General features: G+C 47.7%; 1 protein-coding gene across 2 annotated transcripts; it reads right to left on the reverse strand.

The window, feature by feature from the left end:
* Positions 1 to 8,055: 8,055 nt before the first annotated feature.
* BOLA1 (bolA family member 1) lies at positions 8,056 to 11,751 on the reverse strand. 2 transcript variants are annotated; one of them, XM_028710656.2, is made up of 2 exons: positions 11,624 to 11,751; positions 8,056 to 8,875 (listed from the first exon to the last, which is right to left on the reverse strand). In XM_028710656.2, exon 2 carries the CDS (start codon positions 8,863 to 8,865, stop codon positions 8,416 to 8,418), a length of 450 nt encoding a protein of 149 aa, XP_028566489.2. In that variant the 5' UTR covers positions 8,866 to 8,875; positions 11,624 to 11,751; the 3' UTR covers positions 8,056 to 8,415. The 2 variants fall into 2 exon arrangements, with proteins under 2 accessions (XP_028566489.2, XP_028566490.2); XM_028710657.2 differs by having other exon boundaries at positions 11,672 to 11,747.
* Between the last annotated feature and the right edge of the window lie 10,075 nt (positions 11,752 to 21,826).

Consider the following 21,826-nt stretch of genomic DNA (forward strand, 5'->3'; position numbering starts at 1 on the left):
AAAGGATGGAATCTGGGACTGTCTGCTTGCAAGGCCAAGCTATTGTTGTAAACAAAAATTGCCCTTTTCCCTTATGGGGTATCCAAGAGCCCATATAGCATCCTTACATAGGTTCCGTATTGGTAGGAGGGAATAACAGAGGCCAACCAGAGAATATTGAGAAGCAAAGCAGCTAGTATGCTTTATTCATCTGTTGCAACAGGGTGCTCCCCTCACCCTCAGGAGAGGAAGGGGAACCCAGAAAAATGGTGCGCAAGGCCTTATAACGAATTTTGAAATTGCCACCCTGTAGATCAAGACCACCCCCAGAAACATCATACCTACATCACAGGAGGGGTGTAACCTAAGACCACCCCTCAGATACATCACACCTACATCACAGAAAAGGCAGTCTTAAAACAGAAATTTTGAATGTTGTTTATCTCCTGTCTGGCAGGTTACTTGATTGGATTGCCTGGGTAGCCTGGCCAGTCTTTTGTAATGATAAATACTTAGTTCCTGGGCCAGGTCACAGGCTCACACCCTATTCATATCTTAAATGTGCCCTTAAGACAGGATTTGTGAGGAAAGAGACAATGGGAGGTTTCCCACTTTGACCTGGCAGAGAAAACATTTGCTCAGTTTAGGAATCAAAATGGTTCCAGATTGGTCTTCCTGTGCTGATCTATGTACGTGCTTGGTTGGTACACTTATGAACATTACCATATATCTAAGACCATAAAATTCCTACCACAATATGATGGCCCTTTCCCCAGAGATGGTGACCAAAAAGTTCCACCAGTCTAATTGGAGAGCTTGCCTTTCGCTTGGTTGGTCTCGTTTCCTATCTAGACGGAAGAACTTCTCATCTTCCGGCCCAGACCTTTGGAACATCTCGCCCCATGGTTGACTGCCACCAACTGCTCTCAGATGAGGGACATGTATTCATGTGACTTTGATTTTATGTGGGTCCCAAGACAAATTAAGATGCTCCAGTGCTAGTTGGTGGAAACCACAGAGGATATACACAAAGTACCAAATGTGGTGACAGTAATAATAATGCAACAAAACAACACCACCACAAACTGGCTTATAAGTATAAAATCCAATTTAGTAGAATAATAACTAGAATAGAGATAGACTTGTAACCATTCAAGCAACAAACATACTAAGGTGCCATGTGCAAGACAAAGCCTGGAGATACTGTAAACATGGAGTGGATAAATGTACAACTGTATCTTAACAAGTTACATGTGCAATCAACGTTATACAGACTGGATAAATGAACCGTTCAACAAGTAGCGTAAGTCCAACAGCTTTGAAAAACAGCTTTGAAAAACTTGTTCGTATTCTCCAGTGTGCTACCCTTGCCATTGTGACGGCACGGGATTGCCGTTCTGTGACTGGACTTACGCTACTTGTTGAACGGTTCATTTATCCAGTCTGTATAACGTTTATTGCACCTGTAACTTGTTAAGAAGGGTCGCGGGTGGTGCTGTGGGTTAAACCACAGAGCCTAGGACTTGCCGATCAGAAGGTTCAAATCCTTGCGATGGGGTGAGCTTCCGTTGCTCGGTCCCTGCTCCTGCCAACCTAGCAGTTCAAAAGCACGTCAAAGTGCAAGTAGATAAATAGGTACCGCTCTAGCAGGAAGGTAAACGGCATTTCCGTGCGCTGCTCTGGTTCGCCAGAAGCAGCTTAGTCATGCTGGCCACATGTACGCCAGCTCCCTCGGCCAATAAAGCGAGATGAGCGTCACAACCCCAGAGTTGTCCGCGACTGGACCTAATGGTCAGGGGTCCCTTTACCTTTACCTTTTTAACTTGTTAAGATACAGTTGTACATTTATCCACTCCATGTTTACAGTATCTCTAGGCTTTGTTTTGCACATGGCACCTTAGTATGTTTGTTGCTTGAATGGTTACAAGTCTATCTCTATTCTAGTAAATTTGGTTTTATACTTATAAGCCAGTTTGTGGTGGTGTTGTTTTGTTGGAAACCACAGAGAGACAAGACTGTTGCTCCTGTGCTCAGATCCTGCTCAGCCGCTGTGAGAACTGAATGCTGGACTAGACGGGCTGCTGGCCTGATCCTGCAAGCTCTTCTTATGGTCTTAGATGTTCCCTATCCCTGCCTTCGCATCTCCACTCAGGGGCCTCATTGGGAGCTGAGGAGATGGGACTCTTAATACAAACCGAGAGATCCTTAGCCCTTTATTTCATGACCAAGAGGAAAGGAGGGAGAATCGCTGTTCCAATTTAATGTTTGTGGACCAAAAACTGCCCAGCAAAGCTTGATAAAAAAGCACATTTTAACTCAGCAGGATAGCGAATCCGGTCTTCTCGTTCATTCCAAACTCTCTCTCTTTAGAAAGCGGTGTTTTTTCCCCCCTTTGGAGAAAAAATACCAGAAGTGGCGAGGATCGGCTGGACTCTCAGCCTTCAGCCAGCGTGACTAATGGTGGGAGCTGGAGTCCCAACAACCCCTGGCTCACACTGTAGAATCATCCATTTAGGATAATTCTGCTTCCCCAATTCCCCAGGAGGGAGAGGGCTAATACTTTTTTAGCCCTGACTTGAGAGTTGGTCAGTAGTCTGGGGGGAGGCACAGAGGAACCCTGTGTCATAAACGAAGCACTAAGTCAACTTCAGCATCTTCAAAGGTCCAGGTGTTATTCCCCTTTGTCACCTGGCCCCCGGCAGCTGCAATATCTCCCTCTGGCCAGCTGGAGGGGGTGGCGCTAAAGCACAAACAAATGGTCTTTCCCTCTGGCTGCAGCAGAATAGGGAGTTTCCGAGACACAGAGACCCTCAGCCCTTAAGTTATCTGAATATAGAGAGGGAGCCTGCCTAACATCAATAGGCAGGGAGTTCCACAGGTTAAGCGGTGCCCTGCTGAAGCCACGCCTCCTTGCAACGTTGAACGACAACGCAGCTAATAAATTTACATGCAACCTAACCTTTCCTCTCATCCTTTGTGAATCTTGACGCCTCTGGAATAAGGTCCTATTTTAAGCAGCTGCTTTTGGGAAGTAACAGATCCACACGGGAAGTATTTATCAATCAAAGCACACGCCCCTCTTTTGCGCCTTTCCCCAAAATTGTGACGCTTCCCCCCACCTCAACCCTTCGGTCTCTCTCCATCCTTTACAGTGTAGCTGGTCTTTAAAAACAAAAAAACAAAACTCCCCACATCCAAACCATACGTAGTTCTGTCTGTATGCAAAATAAAATCAAAAAAATGACAAAAAACCTTGTGTTGTGGTTTTAGCTGTTTTTAGATGTTTGTAAAAGAACAATTGAGAAGAAAAAAAATCAGGAAAAAAATAATAATAGTCATTAACTTCAGTTGTCGTCTCCGGGTTGTTTCATTTTGTATTAATAAAAAAAAATAAAAGATAAAAAACAGAAGCCAAGAATGACGACGAGATGAGACGGTTGTTTTAAATGCCGCGTCGAGAAATAAATATTCCTAAAGGTGCTGTGGATGGTGATGATGATTTAAGGTTTTAAAAAATAAAAGAGGTGGTGTGTGCACAGTTTTTGATCGCTAGGGAAAGGATTTAAATATATGTAAGTCTGGCTCTGGCCCTACACATGAATCTTCCCCCCCCTCTGGAATTATGAACTCATAGTAAAAAAAAGTAAAAAAAAAAATCTATGTAAAAATGAAAAAAAAATAAAAGATTGAAAAAATGATGGTTGTGCGTGTTGAGTTTTTCATTTTCGTTATTCTGTTGGGGATGTGGAAAGAAATTCGGGTATAATGAAAAGTTCATAGAATTATAGTTGGAAGTCAACCCGAGTCATTTAGTCCAGACACGTCCAAGGCATCGATTGCGATCGACCAGTCGATCCCGAGATGAATTATGGTCAATCGCAACGTCCCCTCCGCTGGTGACGGGTCTGAGCAACCACTACCTCGTCCTGAGCTCAGGGGAAGCAGGCTGTTATGGTGCATAGCTGTCAACTTACAGATTTGAAAATAAGGGACCAGCAGCCTCAAAAATAAGGGATCAGCAGCCAAAATAAGGGATTTTCCAAGCACAGGCATGTTTAACTTCTGAGCCCCTCTGAGCCAAAGGCAGAAAGCCCAGCCAGCAGCCAAACGAAGCCTCAAGCGGTGGTTCCTACAGCGCAGCAACCCGGCAAAGGGGATGCAGCAAGGAAAACCACCGTTCCCTCTCTGCTGGGAAGCGCTGAGCAAAGGCGAGTCCCCAGGCAACGCGGACGATTTGATCGCCACAAGGCATGCAAGCTCTTAGACTCCTTATTGGGTGAGCAACGCAGCCAAGCAACACAGTTGGAGCCTCCCTCCTCCCTGGCTGGCAGGGAGGGAGAGGAGGTGCTTCCTTTGAAACCCGGGAAATTTAAGGGACATCATCAATAAGGGACAGCAGCGGGACACAGCGCTGGGATAAGGGAGTTTCCCGCCAAATAAGGGACAGTTGACAGCTATGTTATGGTGCTGCTCGTGTGTAACCACACAGCCTACTTCAAGTTGGGCATGTCTGGTTTGCTCCAACCCCCCCCCCCCCGCAATGCAGGGATCTTTTGCCCAACGTGGGGCTCAGACCCCCCAACCCTGAGATTAGGAGTCTCATGCTCCGCCGACTGAGCTTTGCAAAGGTCCTCCTTGCACCCTCGATCGAGACAGGTGCCCATTTGCAACATTGCAACGGACCATTGGATAAACTTTGAAAACGCTCGATGCAGCGGCGGCAAATCAGAAGGATGAAAACGAAGGCAAGGATGTACAGTGGTACCTCGGGTTAAGTACTTAATTCGTTCCGGAGGTCCGTACTTAACCTGAAACTGTTCTTAACCTGAAGCACCACTTTAGCTAATGGGGCCTCTTGCTGCTTACCGCGCCGCCGGAGCACAATTTCTGTTCTCATCCTGAAGCAAAGTTCTTAACCTGAAGCACTATTTCTGGGTTAGCAGAGTCTGTAACCTGAAGCGTATGTAACCTGAAGCGTATGTAACCCGAGGTACCACTGTATAGATTTGTTAAGGGGGAGAAAAACAGCGGCTGTGCCCGTTTTCCAAAATGTGAAACAGGGGATGCTGCCTTCTATGGGACAGAACAGTTGCGCCAACACTGGCTAGCAGCAGCTCTCCACAGGCGGGGGACTATTCCCGGCCTTACCTAGCGATGACACTGGGGACTCAGCCTGGCACGGTCTGCATGCCTGACCCTGCGTTCTGGTCCTCCCCTTAAAAAAACAAGGGTAAGCTATTAGCTCTCATGGTTCTGCCTGATTTACAGGTAGTAACATAAGAACCTTCTTTATACAACCATCAGACTGCCTAGGCCAGTATTGCCCACTCAGACTGGCAGCAGCAGGGGATTTCACACTGCAACCTGGAGATGCCGGGGACCTTGTTATTGGTGTGGCAAAAACAAAATAAAATGCTAACATTATTTACAAAGCTAAGCAGGGTCTGGTATGGTTTAAATGCCGACCACTGGCTCAAGGTTGGTATGGAGTCTTCACAAACATTCCAGCCGCTCAGGCAAACGGCTGCATGCAAGGTCATGCCTGGTCCCGCTTTCAATGCTGCGGGCGCCTGCAAAGGTTTTGGGGCACCAATAAGCACGTATCCTTTAACCTCCTGCTAGGATCCATCAACTTTTCATGTACTACTCTGGCTTGCTTTCGTCCTGTTCTCGTTGTGCTCCAGACAGCAATTGCGTGGCAGCGTGGCACAGTGGTTAAGGTGCTGGCCTCAGGCCTGGGAGAGAGGGACCAGGGTTCAAATCCCTCCCAGTCTGCCCAACTCTCCCTGTGGTGAGGATGAAATAGGAGAGGGGCCACCTTGGGAGGAAAAGGTAGGATATAAATTTAAAAGTAAATAAAACACTGTTGTGGAAGCACTGAATCTAGCAAAACCAAATAAATCTGTTATTGTGCTGCGGGAGACAAGGGAGATCAAATGCTATAGAGCCCCATGAGGACAAGTCTGCAGATTTCTGCTGCCCTCTCATTTTTCAGCACCTAGAAGCAGAAAGTGCAAAAGTTGAAACGGTTTCCCCCCAAACAGGTTCTTCTGGATTATTTCCAGCCCAGCAAAGTCTCCTTGCCTCCTTTTCCATTAAGATGCTTTGCAGTGATGAGCCGGAAATCCAACAGGTGCACAGATGGCTTAGTGAGTGCCTGGGAGGGGAGAAGCTTCACCTGTTGGATTTTGCTGCTGTGCAGCTGCTGAAGAACACAACATGCCCTTCATTTCCCAAGGTGTATAAGGAACCTATCTGGCCATTAATAGATCCACCTTGGAGTCCCCGTGACATTTTGTAGCTGAAGATTAAGTGATTTATTTAAATTTCCTTAAGCTATACATTAGCCCTGGGACATTCTACTGAGACAGCGGTGGTGTAGTGGTTAGAGCAGAGCTCCCCAAACTTTTCATGTTGGTGACGCATTTTTTAGACATGCATTATTTCACAATTCAGTTTTACTCGGAGGTTAAAGAATGAGGTAGGTAGCCATGTTGGTCTGACGCAGTCAAAATAAATAAAATAAAAAATAATAATTGTCCAGTAGCACCTTAGAGACCAACTAAGTTTGTTGTGGGTATAAGCTTTTGTGTGCATGTCTCTGAAGAAGTGTGCATGCAAGGGACGCGGGTGGCGATGTGGTCTAAACCACTGAGCCTAGGACTTGCCGATCAGAAGGTTGGCGGTTCGAATCCCCGCGACGGGGTGAGCTCCCGTTGCTCTGTCCCAGCTCCTGCCCACCTAGCAGTTCAAAAGCACGTCAAAGTGCAAGTAGATAAAGAGGTACCACTCCGGCGGGAAGGTAAACAGCGTTTCCGTGCGCTGCTCTGGTTCGCCAGATGCGGCTTAGTCATGCTGGCCACATGACCCAGAAAGCTGTCTGTGGACAAACGCTGGCTCCCTCAGCCTATAGAGCGAGATCAGCGCGCAACCCCAGTCGTCCACGACTGGACCTAATTGTCGGGGTACCTTTACCTTTACGGTGCTACTGGACAATTTTTAATTTTATTTATTTATTAGGAGGTTAAAGTAACCCTTTACCAGCCCCAGGAGCAAAGCTCTGGGCTAGAGTGTCAGACTAGGACCCGGGAGATCCGGGTTCAAATCCCCCCACATGAAGCTCTCGCAGGGGTGACTGTGGGCCAGTCCCTGCCTTCTCTCAACCCTGAGTCTACCTCACAGGGCTCTTGTGAAGATTAAATGAGGTGAGGAGAACCATGGGTTTTGTAGGCAAGGAATGTGTTCTGGAGACTTAGGCCTTGTAGGCCACGAATAAGGAACTAGCTCATGTGATTGGCTAGCGGAGTGGAGATTTTGGATTGGCCAGATCTGAAATAAATACAATCCTGGCCTTCAGCTGGTCCGCTACAGATTTTAGACCATCACCCCTGTAGTACAGTGGTACCTCGAGTTAAATACGCTTCAGGTTACATACGCTTCCGGTTACAGACTCTGCTAACCCAGAAATAGTGCTTCAGGTTAAGAACTTTGCTTCAGGATGAGAACAGAAATCGTGCTGCGGCGGCACGGCAGCAGCAGGAGGCCCCATTAGCTAAAGTGGTGCTTCAGGTTAAGAACAGTTTCAGGTTAAGAACGGACCTCCAGAATGAATTAAGTACTTAACCCGAGGTACCACTGTAACTAGATCAGGCTAAAGGGGTTTTATCCAACCCAGGCTCCTGTTCTCATGGTAGCCAAATATCCCAAAGAACCAGATACGAATTCAGATAGACTGCCTCTGGAGCTGGGAGCCCACCTTATTCTCCCAGTAGCCAACCAGGTGCCAAGACCTGAGCGCTTATCTCGGAGATAAGGCGTTCCAGGTGCGAAAGAGCTTCTTCCCCCACCGATGACCCAAACCAGCCTCTGTTGGGACAGCCTCAAAACTGGGGAGGGGAGAGTGATTTAAACATGACCCCCACCACACTGCTTGCCTCTCCTCCTTTTGAAACCCCAAGGCAGAACCACAGAATTGTAACGTTGGAAGGGACCCACAAGGGTCATCTATCCCAACGCGCTGCGGCACTGTAATTTTTCCCCCCCAAAAGGGAAAACAAACCACCGTGAGAAGTGATGCCCCTTACAAATTTCAAAGCCGGAACTTTAATTTGCTCAAATTACAAAAAGCCGGGCCAGAATGAACTGTTGAGAAACCCAAGCGATTCCCCAGAAAAAAACATCGGCTATCGGCAGAAAAACGGAAGCTCCAAAATGCACACATGATAATCTCATTTTTTTATATGAGAGCAAGCCAGAACGACACTCCCAAGGAATAGTGAGGAGTGTCCATTGCAGGGAGGGAATCGTAGAAGACGCTGGCACCTAACCCCAAACCCCTGCGGTTGTGGGCATTGCAGCTATGAACCGGAACACAGGTGTTTCTCATTTATTCGCTCCAGAAACATGCTCAGATCCGGCCTTTGGCAGCGGAACGCTTCATGCCCGGGGCGTCCCCCCGATCTTCCCGGCCATCTGGGGGTCGTGCTTGGACCCCCCCAGGCACTCGGGGCTCTGGATGATTTTGGGGTTCTTCTCCCACTGCTGGGGGGTCTTTGCCTGGATGGAGAGGGCGTGGACGGGCCCGGCCAGCTCCTCCTGAAGAATGTCGTTGACCAGGCGGTGGCGGTGGATGAGCGAAAGCCCCTCGAAGCGCCGGCTGGCGACCACCACGCGGAAGTGCGTCTCGGAGCCCCGCGGCACAGCGTGCATGTGGCTGTCGTTGATGATCTCCAAGTGCACGGGCTCCAATGCCTGCTTCAGCTTGGCCCGGATAGAGGCCTCCACGGGGGTGTTCTCCATGGGCGAGCCGCCCAGCGCCGAGTAGCCGGCGGAGAAGATCGGCCGGCGGAGAGCTCGGCAGAGGACCAGCAGGCCTGAGGACAGCATCGAGAGAGGCCTGGAAGAGACAAGGAGGTTTACTCGTTTCAGTTACGTGTTTGTGGTCTTTAAAAAAAGGCACGACACCAAAGGAAAACAAGCGGGTTTTAAGTTCACTGCATGTACTGTGTTAAAGGAAAATATAATGAAAATGATGTACAGATGGTACTTAGTAAAGGTAAAGGGACCCCTGACCGTTAGGTCCAGTCGTGGACGACTCTGGGGTTGCGGCGCTCATCTCGCTTTACTGGCCGAGGGAGCTGGCGTACAGCTTCTGGGTCATGTGGCCAGCAGGACTAAGCCGCTTCTGGCAAACCAGAGCAGCGCATGGAAACACCGTTTGCCTTCCCGCCGGAGTGGTACCTATTTATCTACTTGCCCTTTGACGTGCTTTTGAAATGCTAGGTGGGCAGGAGCAGGGACCGAGCAACGGGAGCTCACCCCGTCGCGGGGATTCGAACCGCCAACCTTCTGATTGGCAAGCCCTAGGCTCTGTAGTTTAACCCACAGTGCCACCTGCGTGCCTAGATGGTACTTGACTCCTGTTAAATTAGCAAAAACATATCATAACTGTGATAATTTATGTTGGAAATGTAAAGAAAAGGAAGGAACTTTTTATCACATGTACTGGACTTGCCCCAAGGTGAAAGACTTCTGGGGAAAGATTTATAATGAATTGGAAAAAAAAGTTGAAATATACATTTATCAAGAAACCATCTTCTTGGAGTAACAGGTTTGGAATCGCCCAAGAAAGATGTTAATTTTTTTTTGTATGCCACAACTGCTGCTTGAATTTTATTAGCTAAAAAGTGGAAAACGCAAGAATTACCAACAGTGGAAGAATGGCAGATGAAGATGACTTTTTGGAGCTAGCCGACCTAACTGGAAGAGTCGGTGACCAGAAGGAGGAGGAGTATCAGGAGGAATGGACAAAATTTAATGAGTATTTAGTTAAATATGTTAAGTTAAATTAATGGGAAACAGCTTGCAGATATTTAATTGGCTTAGGATTTTATATAAGCTAAGTGATGAACTAATATGTTTAATTACAAATTGAAAAGATTCAAGGATGTTAATGCTCAAGTTAATTTATTAGAACTATGATTTGGAAAACCGTTAAAAGGATATACAACCAAGGGGAAGCGAGGAAGTCACTTAGCAATGTTAATAAGTGTAATTTCTAATAAGGTTATGGTTTTTGTTTGTTTGTTTATAATTTTGTGAAAATCAATAAATATTTTTCGGGGGGAAAAACAGGAAAATGGGCGGGGAGGGAAGAGGAAGGGGAAAGGAGGAAGTTTTTCTTAGTTATAGGGTTCTTGTGACATCCGGTCAGAAGGGAAAATTGTTTTCTTTGCAGCTGCAACGCAGAAGGTAGCTTGTTTTGGTTCATGTTTTCAGTCTTAAAAAGGGCACAGCAGAAAAGGAAAACAGGTGGAGAGGGAAGAGGGAGAAAGATGCGAGAGCTCTGGCACTGTTTCTTAAGTTACGGGGTTCTAGTGATGACTAGCTAAGAGGGAAAGATCTCTTTCCCTCTTCTATCGTTGAATCATTTTTTTATTTTTATCCGCAACTAGATTTGTTTGTTTATTTTAGCTGGCTTACCACAGCAGGTACAATTGTTGGCCGCAGCAAGACATTCCTTGGGTTCATGTTTGCAATATTTTAAAAAGATGCAGCCCGAAAGGAAAATAGAGGGGAAGGAAAGAATAAAGAAAGGGGAAATTCTGGAGCTATTTTCTAGTTAAGGGGTTCTTGCAATGACTGTCCGGGAGGGGGGAAAATCTCTTCCCCTCTTCTATGGTTGATTTATTGTTTTATGTCTTCTGACTTTTTCCTTAAGAAGACTGATGTGGGGGCTAGGTTTGTTTTGTCTTGAAACCCCCGTAAAAATCCTGCGAATCAGGTTAAGGATGAGAGATAAATGAAATGACTGAGATTGCTAGGCAAACTTTGTTTGTTCAGCACCCAGAAGATCAAATGTTTGTCAGGGAAACATGCTTAAGTGATGACGAATGATCCAAACTCTGGATAAGGTGAACTATTAAATCGGGGTGGAAGGGGAACTATCGATACACCCCCTTGAGCTCTTTGGGTATGCAATAAAAAAATAAATACAGATGCAACAAATAAACAACATATGTGGTTGTGAAACAGCAAAATGAGAGCCCTCTATTTTTAAGTCCTGGAACCCATCTCTTGGGCAAAAGGCCCAGAACTGGAGGAGCCGCTGCTCCCCTGAGCATGTGCAAAGTGCCTTTCCACACATCCCAGAACAAGTAACCAAGGTAAGTTTCCAGGGCAGTCTGCCTCCGAAATTAAAAACTCCGAGGTTGCATCCGGACCTGGGGGTTTGAGAAAGGACGAGGGGGGCGATGATGGCTCTAGCAGGCCAGATGCGAAAACAGAGGGGAGGGGGCTTTCTGGAGAGGCGGGCGGTCATTACCGGTGGGAGGTGGCCTGCAGGCATGCAAGCTTTTTTGCAAATAAAGGGGAAGGCGGCGGGGTTGGAATGATTATTAGTGAGCATGCAAACAAATGATTGGTATGGAATTTTGCCCATGCATTGCAAAAACAAGGGGGGTGTTGCTAGTTGAGCGCATTGCAAAACGGCGCGCGAGGTAGCTCCAGTTTACACGCAGTGCATGGAAAATACAGCCTGTCACTCCCCCCCCCGCCCCGCCCCCAGCATCCCTGCAACCCCGGGGTCCAAACCCCCAAAGCTCCCCCCCACCCCACCCTCCAAAAACAGTCGCCTCCCCCCCACCTGTCCTTCAAGGTAGAGTCTCCAAACTGCGCTTCCTGCACCGCTGACCTTCTCTCTCCTCGGCTGGGATTCTAGGAAGCGTCAACAGCACTACAGTTCCCAGCATGCCTCGGGGGCCTCGCCCCTCCCCTCTCGCTTGCTTCCTCGGTGCATTCTGGGAATTGTAGTTTTTTTTTGCTCCCGTGGGCAAAAGCGGGTCTTTTAATGCGAAATGGGAAAGGGATCCGAGTTTTTTTGCTCTGCAAAATGTGGGACCTCTGAATGCGCAGGGAGGGGGCAGCTGCGTGTTACCTGAGAGTAACATATCCTTACACCCTATAATGCAACAGGACTTGACTTGCACGCTTTATTAGCAAACCCCCCCCCCCCAACTCTGTCCGGATTTTCATTTTTGGGAAAAGGCAACCCTAGCTTTAAGATTTTCTTAAATCAGGTACCCCCCAAACTCGACCCTCCAGATGTTTTGGGGACTACAATTCCCATCATTCCTGAACACTGGTCCTGTTAGCTAGGGATGATGGGAGTTGTAGTCCCAAAACATCTGGAGGGTCGAGTTTGGGGATGCCTGGCTTTGCACACACCCCCCCAAAGAACCCCGAGAACTGTAGATTAAGGGCGCTGGGAATTGTAGCTCGGCCAGGCCCCGGTAAACTACATCTCCCAGGATTCTGTGAAGGGAGAAGCCACGTGCTTTTTAAGCGTACGGTGTTTTGGAATCAGGCTGCAGTTTGCTGCTTGACCACGGAGTGGCGCAAACTTCGCCCCTAAGAGCCTTTATGCCAGGATATATTGTACAAATAGAGACCTTTCGGAGTTCTGTGTTTTAGAGACGATGGAAGAATATCCGATCCACCCAGGACTTAATCCAGGTAGTTAAGATGCAGCTTATAGCAAACGCATCCTCGCTTGCGCCATGGTTTGTAAGCACCTTGGGGCAGTGACCTCTCTGCTGACGGTTTCCGTCAAACATGTTGGGAGTTAGATTGGCAGAAAGTGAGAATCAACTGGTTGCAAATCACTAAGCCAATTGAATGCCCTCATCCATAAATGTCTTGTCTCGTCCCAGATTATTTTGGACCCACACTGCTGTCCCGCAGGGTAGGACCCGAACCAATGGATTCAAAATTGTGGCAACAAAGGAGATTTCGACTAAACCGCATATCCCTTTCTGGTGGTGAGAGTGAAAAGGATTGTGGACTCTACTTTGCTTGGAGGTTCTTAAGGTGGCCATCTGCCAGCGATCCTTTAGCCGTGATTCCTGCGTGGCAGAGGGTTGGACTAGATGACTCGTGGGTGCCCTTCCAACATTACAATTCTAAGCAGTCTGTGTGTGATAAAGAGAATCTAAAGAGACATCTAAAACTGGGCAGCGGCGATTCCTACCAAACCTCTAGTGGCAGGGAGTTCCCCAGGGCGCAGGACCTGACACGCTAAAGGGTCTTTCCTGTGCAAAGGCTGACCCAAACCTCAGGGGCATGGCAGGGAACCAACAGAAAGTTCATTTGAGAGTGAGCGATCGAGGGGGAGCAGAATAACACTCCCCAGCTTCCTGAAGCTTCTTCGCCTGCGTCCAATCTGTTCTTTGGGAAGCCACAAAGGAGTGCAGCTCTGGGGTTGCGCACCTGGGAGATGGGGAGGGGGGGATTTAAGCGGCCACACCTGGACAAAGCCACTCCCCCCTGCCCCCTCCACCATCAAAGGGGTAGGGTGCCCTCTGGCTAACACCTGCCAGGTTATGGATGGAGCGTGAAGTCAAGCCTTTAAGGAATGCACCCTGGGGTGCCCTCTGCACCTAAGCCGCTAATCACCTGTAATTATGTGTTGTGTTCAAAAATCCAGGGGGGGATGACCTTCCCTGCTGGGGCTTAGCTGCTGTGGGAGGTGGGCCGAGCCTTCAGTGGCAGTTGGAGAGGTTGCAGATTAGGGGCAAAATCAGGAGGCGATTGTGCCCCTCTGACACCTTTGTTGCCGCAGCAGGGATGGCACCACAAAACACCTTCTCGCCAGGCGTTCCACACTCCCCCCCTTCAAATTTTTTATTGATTTTCCAAATTTTATAACAAACATAAAAAAAAACAACGTAGATCCTAACTGTAATAATTCCACTTTTGTTAACATTTTTTGTTGACTTCCTCAAATCCCCCTAGCTGAGTTTCTATGTATCTCATTGTAACAGTTTCCCAAAACTAATTTCTCATAAAATTCACTTCATCAATTAACATCTTTCTTTCTTTTCATTTTAACTTTAGATCTATTAGTCTATAACATCACATATTTAAATCCTAAGCCAATCTGGTACTTGCAGGTGCTTCTATTTAAATTATCTTAACATATTTAGCTAGATGGTCTTTAAATTTCATCCTTCCCTCCTGGTACTCCTCCTCCTTCTGTTCACGGACTCTTCCGGCTAACTTTCTTGGAACTGCCCAAGAAAGATGTTAGATTGTTTTTGTATACCACAACTGCAGCTAGAATTTTCTTGGCCAGAAATTGGAAATTACAAGAAGTACCAACAGTGGAGGAATAGCAGATGAAGATGATGGATTTTTGGGAGGCGTTCCACACTCTTAACATGCTCTACTATGCTGTGGCTGGGAGGGTTGAATGTTTGGATCAGGGCTGGGGAACATCTGCGGGTGAGAGTTCTTTGCTGGGCTAGTTGGGAATTGAGAGTCCAGCAACATTTGCAGGGCCCCACAGATGTTGCCCCCAACCCCAGATTTTAGGGGTCTTCGAAGGCGTTCTCTTGCCATTGAGTTAGGAACTTGGGGGGAACTTCAGACAGGCCATAGTTTTAAGAGGCAGTGTGGGACCAGGGAGATCAGGGTTCAAATCCCTGCCATAATGCTCTAGGGCAGGAGTCAGCAAACTTTTTCAGCAGGGGGCCGGTCCACTGTCCCTCAGACCCTGTGGGGGCCGGACTATATTTTGAAAAAAAAAAAAAGATGAATGAATTCCTATGCCCCACAAATAACCCAGAGATACATTTTAAGTAAAAGCACACATTCTACTCATGTAAAAACACGCTGATTCCCGGACCGTCTGCAGGCCGGATTTAGAAGGTGACTGGGCCAGATCCGGCCCCTGGGCCTTAGTTTGCCAACCCATGCTCTAGGGAAATTGAGGGGGACCCGTCGCACAGCCTCTTAGACTAGCCTACCTCTCAGGGGTGTAGTGAGGTTACAATGGGATGGGACTGGGCCACGTACGTACGCCACCTTGAGGTCCTTCGAAGATGAACGTGGTATCTAAATGTCATAAATAACATCTCTCATGGACTGCCTCTTGAAAAGATTGAGCCAAGTATTCCCAGAATGGGGACGCGGGTGGCGCTGTGGGTTAAACCACAGAGCCTAGGACTTGCCGATCAGAAGGTCGGCGGTTCGAATCCCCGCGACGGGGTGAGCTCCTGTTGCTCGGTCCCTACTCCTGCCCACCTAGCAGTTCGAAAGCACGTCAAAGTGCAAGTAGATAAATAGGTACCGCTCCGGCAGGAAGGTAAACGGCGTTTCTGTGCACTGCTCTGGTTCGCCAGAAGCGGCTTAGTCCTGCTGGCCACATGACCCGGAAGCTGTACGCTGGCTCCCTCGGCCAGTAAAGCAAGATGAGCGCCGCAACCCCAGAGTCGGTTACGACTGGACCTAATGGTCAGGGGTCCCTTTGCCTTTACCTTTATTCTCAGAATATAGGCATAGAAGCATCCTTCAACAAGGATGCTTTGAAAGTTGCAGTTTTCTGCTGAAGCTGAGCTATCCCACAACACCCATTTCGCTCTCAGGGTGGGGGGCTGCTTCCCGAAATCCCCTTCTTTCTCCCCTCCATGAAAAGTGGAGAGTACCTTGTGGTATTCTGGAGTAAAACTGGGATGATTCCAGTGGACTGGAACTTGGAACTTGGAACTTGGACTGGAACTGGCAACCCTGTAAGTCCTCCCCATTGTGTCCCCCCCCCCCCCAGGAATTGCTACTCAGAGGTAGACTGCCCATGAATCTGGGGCTTTGCTTAGCCAACCTATAGTGGCTGCTGATAGACCCATAAACCCCCTTCCACAAATTTGTTTAATTCCCCTTCTTAAAGGCTGTTCAAGGCCTGGATTCTGCTGTGTGGCAGGCAGGCATTCAACGGGTGAGCCTCCCCCCCCTTCAGCCCCCCTCTAGGGGAAATTTCCCCTGCTGGATTCTTGCCTGTTGCAAAGCTGTTAAAAGCTCACACTTTTATATTTTCAACACCAGTTGCAACTTTATGGGTTAAAAAAACAAAACAATAATTGCATGCAATGCAGGCAGGCAGAAATCCAACAGGGCATTGTTTCCTCTCTTTCCTCTTGCCCTGGTTTTGCAATCCCTTTGACCATTCGTTGACCTCGGCTTTGGAGACATCCCACCCAAGATCTGTAGGCAGAGTGGGGTCGCTTTGGGTCAGGCCTCTGCTAACAGGCCAGTTCTTCAAAATTATATCGCCTGCCAGAATGTATCAAAGTGGCAGGAGGGCACCCTTGACCCCGAGAGCCTGGGAGGGGGGGGGGGGAGAGAGAAAGAGGGCTTTTTTTTAAAAAAAAGAAAAAAACCCACAACCTTATTTTTGAATGACATTAGTGTTTGCTCTGCCGCCCGGGGTGAAGATGGGAGGTCACCGAAGGGTTAATACGGTGCGTCCTGGTAAATGTTCATTCAGGACTTAAACAACCTTCAGGAAGGGAAGTGGGTCAAGCTGTTCCCCCTCCTCTCCCACCCCACATTTTATTTTATTTTGGACGGGAGGGAAGTGGGTCGAGGACAGGATCATTATGGCAAGATGGTGAGATTCTCAAAGTTGTTGTGGAATTTTTCGGAGGGGGAGGCATAAGAATACAATAGGACGAGCAGGCTGGATCAGGCCAATACCCCATTGAGTCATCAACATCATCAAACCTTTTATTGGCATCACATACAAACATCCAAAACAAATCAGTACAGAATTACCACTTCCCCAGTGGCACAAAACATTTGCTAAAAGAATGGAGGCAGAGCAGTCTATCGTCATATCTCTTGGTCTCCAGGGAGATCAGGCGTCTGCAGTGTATTTCAACGACAAAAAACCAAATAGAGATATTTAGCCACTAACTTGGTGAGCTCCAGATCATTCCCCAGTAATAGAAAATGTATGACCTCCGACTCTGGTTTCCATTTGGGGATACAGAGTTGATCTAGAAATTGCTGATGGAAATCAGCATATTATTGTTGTTGTTGTTGTTTAGTTGTTTAGTCGTGTCCGACTCTTCGTGACCCCCTGGACCAGAGCACGCCAGCCACTCCTGTCTTCCACTGCCTCCTGCAGTTTGGTCAAACTCATGCCGGTAGCTTCGAGAACACTGTCCAACCATCTCGTCCTCTGCCGTCCCCTTCTCCTTGTGCCCTCCATCTTTCCCAGCATCAGGGTCTTTTCCAGGGAGTCTTCTCTTCTCATGAGGTGGCCAAAGTATTGGAGCCTCAGCTTCAGGATCTGTCCTTCCAGTGAGCACTCAGGGCTGATTTCCTTCAGAATGGATAGGTTTGATCTTCCTACAGTCCACGGGACTCTCAAGAATCTCCTCCAGCACCATAATTCAAAAGCATCAATTCTTTGGCGATCAGCCTTCTTGATGGTCCAGCTCTCACTTCCATATAGATCAGCATATGGTTTACAATTAAGAACCATATGTTGTAAGGGTTTCCACCAGGTGGTCTTCACATGGGCAAGTTATTTCTCCTTCCACCCTGCCTGAGAACCTTCCCCAAAGGAGGTTTGATGGATTTGAATTAAACCTGGCCAGCGAAAATGCCCTTCTTTCTTGAGGGTTAAGCAGAAATTCAAGGTAATTATGGTTAGTTTCACAAGGGACGCGGGTGGCGCTGTGGGTTAAACCACAGAGCCTAGGACTTGCCGATCAGAAGGTTGGCGGTTCGAATCCCCACAACGGGGTGAGCTCCCATTGCTCGGTCCCTGCACGTCAAAGTGCAAGTAGATAAATAGGTACCACTCCGGTGGGAAGGTAAACGGCGTTTCTGTGCACTGCTCTGGTTCGCCAGAAGCGGCTTAGTCATGCTGGCCACATGACCCGGAAGCTGTACGCCGGCTCCCTCGGCCAATAAAGCGAGATGAGTGCCACAACCCCAGAGTCGGCCACGACTGGACCTAATGGTCAGGGGTCCCTTTACCTTTACCTATGGTTAGTTTCATGTGCCCAAGAAAGTTGAAAGTAAAGAGGGGAACATGTTTTCTCTGCTGCTGCTGTTAGTTCTTGGAGTTCAATATCCCACAACCTAGTTTTTATTATAGCTTGGCAGATGGTAGGGACATCCATCACAAAAGTTCCACTGACAGCTCGAGTTGCTGTACCTTCTTGTTAAACTATTGTAGCCCTGGGGAAAGAAAGGGGTCTAACAAAACTTCGCTGAGGAGAGGATCTTTATCTGATGTAAGGCAGATATTTGACCAGCACATCTAGTCCAGCATCTCGTTCTCAGGGTGGCCAACCATTATGGGAAACTCTCAAGCAAGAGTCTAGCGCAAGAACTATTCTCCCCTCCTGTGGCTTCCAGAGACTGGTATTCAGAAGTATTCCTGCCTTCGAACAGAGAAGCAGAGATAGCCATCAGGACTAGTAGCCACCAATAGCCCCCTTCACCTCCATGAATTTGTCCAAATCTCATTTAAAGACACCCAATTTGGTGGCCATCCCCCCCTCTTGTAGCAGTGAGTTCCACAGTTTAACTATGCCCTCACTGCCTGCAGAAGGACTTTTCTGCGCCCTGAATCTTCCAGCATTCGGCTTCATGGGTTCTAATGCTTGGGGAAATGATGGGAGCCCCTTCCCTTCTCAGAGATCTCAGAGTCCTTTCCAATTCTGCACGTCTATGATTCTAGGTTCCAGCTTGTCAACATCCATCTTCAATTGAGACGCCCAGAACTGGACACAGTATTCCAGGTGGGGGGTCTGACCAAGGCAAGATAAGAGTCGTACTATCCCTTCCCTTGACTGGGACCCTAGACTACTGTTGATGCAGCCTAGAATAGTGTTAGCTTTTTTTTGCTGCTGCGTCACACTGTTGACTGCAAGTGAAAATTAAGAAACGAGCTTTAAGACTGATTTGGCAACGTTGCTTGCAAGGACTTCCCAGTGATATTTGTTGCAAACTCTATCTTGCACCTTCCGCTTGGTCCAGCCCTCAGCTGGTTCTTCGGCCCCCTTCCCCTCCCTTCCCCCGCTTCTCCCACTCATCCAGCAAAGCCAATTGGATCTGACATGACGCCTGAGCCTCCCGGTTTAATCCTGGGTTATGTTTCCCTCCAGTGACCACGCTGGCAAAGATTAGCTGAGGGGCTCAGGAAAAAACCAACCCAAACACCTCTCCGTTCATCCAGGGGCTCTTTATTAAAGAGGCGTCGTCGTGGGAGAGGAATTCGCCAGTAGGAACAGACGAATCCATCAGTTTCGGGTTATCTCAGCTCCTCCTCTTCCAGTTTGGCTTTCCACATCAGCTTTCAATTCCTTCTCGACAAAATGCTTGCGAAGGTTCGTCGGGGTGCTTTAGCGTGAATTTCCTCCTGTTTATTTATTGCATTTACAATCTAGCATAAAGCCACAGGTTTTTGTTATTTATATAGTTATATATTCAATATTTTAAAAATTTTATTGGAAATTTTATTTACAGCATAACACAACCCCCCCACCCCCCAACACTGAAATCCACCCCGATCAGACGCGAACATCACAAGCAACAAGCATAATATACAACCATTTGTTGTTGTTTAGTTGTTTAGTCGTGTCCGACTCTTCGTGACCCCATGGACCAGAGCACGCCAGGCACTCCTGTCCTCCACTGCCTCCCACAGTTTGGTCAAACTCATGCTGGTAGCCTCGAAAACACTATCCAACCATCTCGTCCTCTGTCGCCCCCTTCTCCTTGTGCCCTCCATCTTTCCCAGCATCAATGTCTTCTCCAGGGAGTCTTCTCTTCTCCTGAGGTGGCCAAAGTACTGGAGCCTCAGCTTCACGATCTGTCCTTCCATTGAGCACTCAGGGCTGATTTCCTTCAGAATGGAGAGGTTTGATCTTCTTGCAGTCCATGGGACTCTCAAGAGTCTCCTCCAGCACCATAATTCAAAAACATCAATTCTTCGGCGATCAGCCTTCTTTATGGTCCAGCTCTCACTTCCATACATCACAACAATACAAACAACCAAATAAAAGACTTCCTTTATCCTGTTTCTGGCATCCTTATTTACTTCTTATAAGCTGTTTCCTTTATGAATAATTATTGAGATATTTCTAATTAAATATCCACAAAGTCTCCTGCAGACATTAATCGAAACAAGTCCAGGTATATGTATTTTAGGGCACTGTTTTGTGACGTATTCTCTGCATTTCCCCCATGCTTTTTGAAATTCTTGTCAAGTGTGATCTCTAATTGCCTCTGTTAATCTAGCCAGTTCAAAATTGTGCCAACAAAAATGGAATGGCAAGACAAACTGTTAGAGTATATTTATATAGTTATATATCCAGTGCCTTTTTTGGGGGGGGGGTACGCAGGGGTACGCATACCCGTAAACATTTTACGGTCTTCAAATAAAAACATCTTGACGGTCCCAGGCCACAGGGAGGTTAGGCTGGCCTCAAACCAGAGCCAGGGCTTTTTCAGCTGTGGCCCCAATCTGGTGGAACGCTCTGTCACAAGAGACTAGGGCCCTGTGGGACTTGACATCTTTCTGCAGGGCCTGCAAGATGGAGCTGTTCCACCAGGCCTTTGGCCAAGGCACAGTCTGACCCCCTCCTTCCGTAATTCTCACAGAACTCTAGCCCAATCGTTGTCATTAATTTGATTCTGAATTGATTTTAGAATGAATTGATTTCAGAATGCTGTGTTACTTTTATTGTTGTTAGCCGCTCTGAGCCCGGCTTCGGTTGGGGAGGGCGGGATATAAATAAACTTTTATTATTATACAGTGGTACCTCGGGCTAAGTACTGTATTTTTTGCTCTATAAGACCATAAGACGCACCTAGTTTTTGGAGGAGGAAAACAAGAAAAAAAATATTCTGAATCCCAGAAGTCAGAACAGCAAGAGGGATCGCTGCGCAGCGAAAGCAGCAATCCCTCTTGCTGTTCTGGCTTCTGGGATAGCTGTGCAGCCTGCATTCGCTCCATAAGACGCACACACATTTCCCCTTTTTACTAGGGAAAAAGTGAGTCTTATAGAGCAAAAAATACGGTACTTCATTTGTTCCGGAGGTCTGTTCTTAACCTGAAACTGTTCTTAACCTGAGGTACCACTTTAGCTAATGGAGCCTCCTGCTGCCACCGCACGATTTCTGTTCTCATCCTGAAACAAAGTTCTTAACCCGAGGTACTATTTCTGGGTTAGCGGAGTCTGTAACCTGAAGCGTCTGTAACCCGAGGTACCACTGTATTATTATCTGTGAATTTTTTTACTTTTGTCCATTTTCTGTATTTATTTCCCCTGATTTGAACTATAAAATGGTGATTTTCTTGAGTCAAAAACCCCGTAAACATTTTAAGGAAAAAAGCACTGTAAATATTTATGTGAAGCACTGCGCGCGCGCGCGCGCACCCACACCCACACCCACACACGTGTGTGTGTGTCTGGTCTGAAATGAATTTTAACAGCTGGGACACTGCATCTGGTAAAAGGGGGCCTACCACAGTCCGCCTGCGTAGTCCCTGCAGTGGTCAAATGCCGCTAAGAACCTAGGGGTGCAGATAGACTGCCACTGGAGCTGGAGGTTCCATAAGGACATCGGAAGAGCCTGGCTGCTAGGTCAGGCCTGAGGGGCCCCTCCACCACAGCCTCTTGTTCTCACAGTGGCCAACCAGTTGCCCCAATCCTGCAAGCAGGACCCGAGTTCAAAAGCAGAAACCATGCAACTTTCCAGCAACTGATACATATTCCTCAACGGAGGGAGAACATCTTTGCTCCCATGATGCATCCCAGGCCCTTTTCTTAAGGCTGTGAGGTTGCGGCACCCAGATTTTAGACGCCTGAGTCCTGCAGGGTTGGTGTGTGTGTTGTCGTCCCACTTTGCTATCAACTTGATTCTTGAACTTTCTTGCAGGCCGTATCGGCCCCAAAGAGCACACTCCAGCGGGGTTTTGCAGCCCTGTGGGCAACGCCCCCCAAACAACTTGGCGCTTTTCAGCTCGCTGCTCCTCTACCGCCTCCTCCCC

Source organism: Podarcis muralis, chromosome 16 (assembly GCF_964188315.1).
Source record: "Podarcis muralis chromosome 16, rPodMur119.hap1.1, whole genome shotgun sequence".
Classification (NCBI taxonomy): domain Eukaryota; kingdom Metazoa; phylum Chordata; class Lepidosauria; order Squamata; family Lacertidae; genus Podarcis; species Podarcis muralis.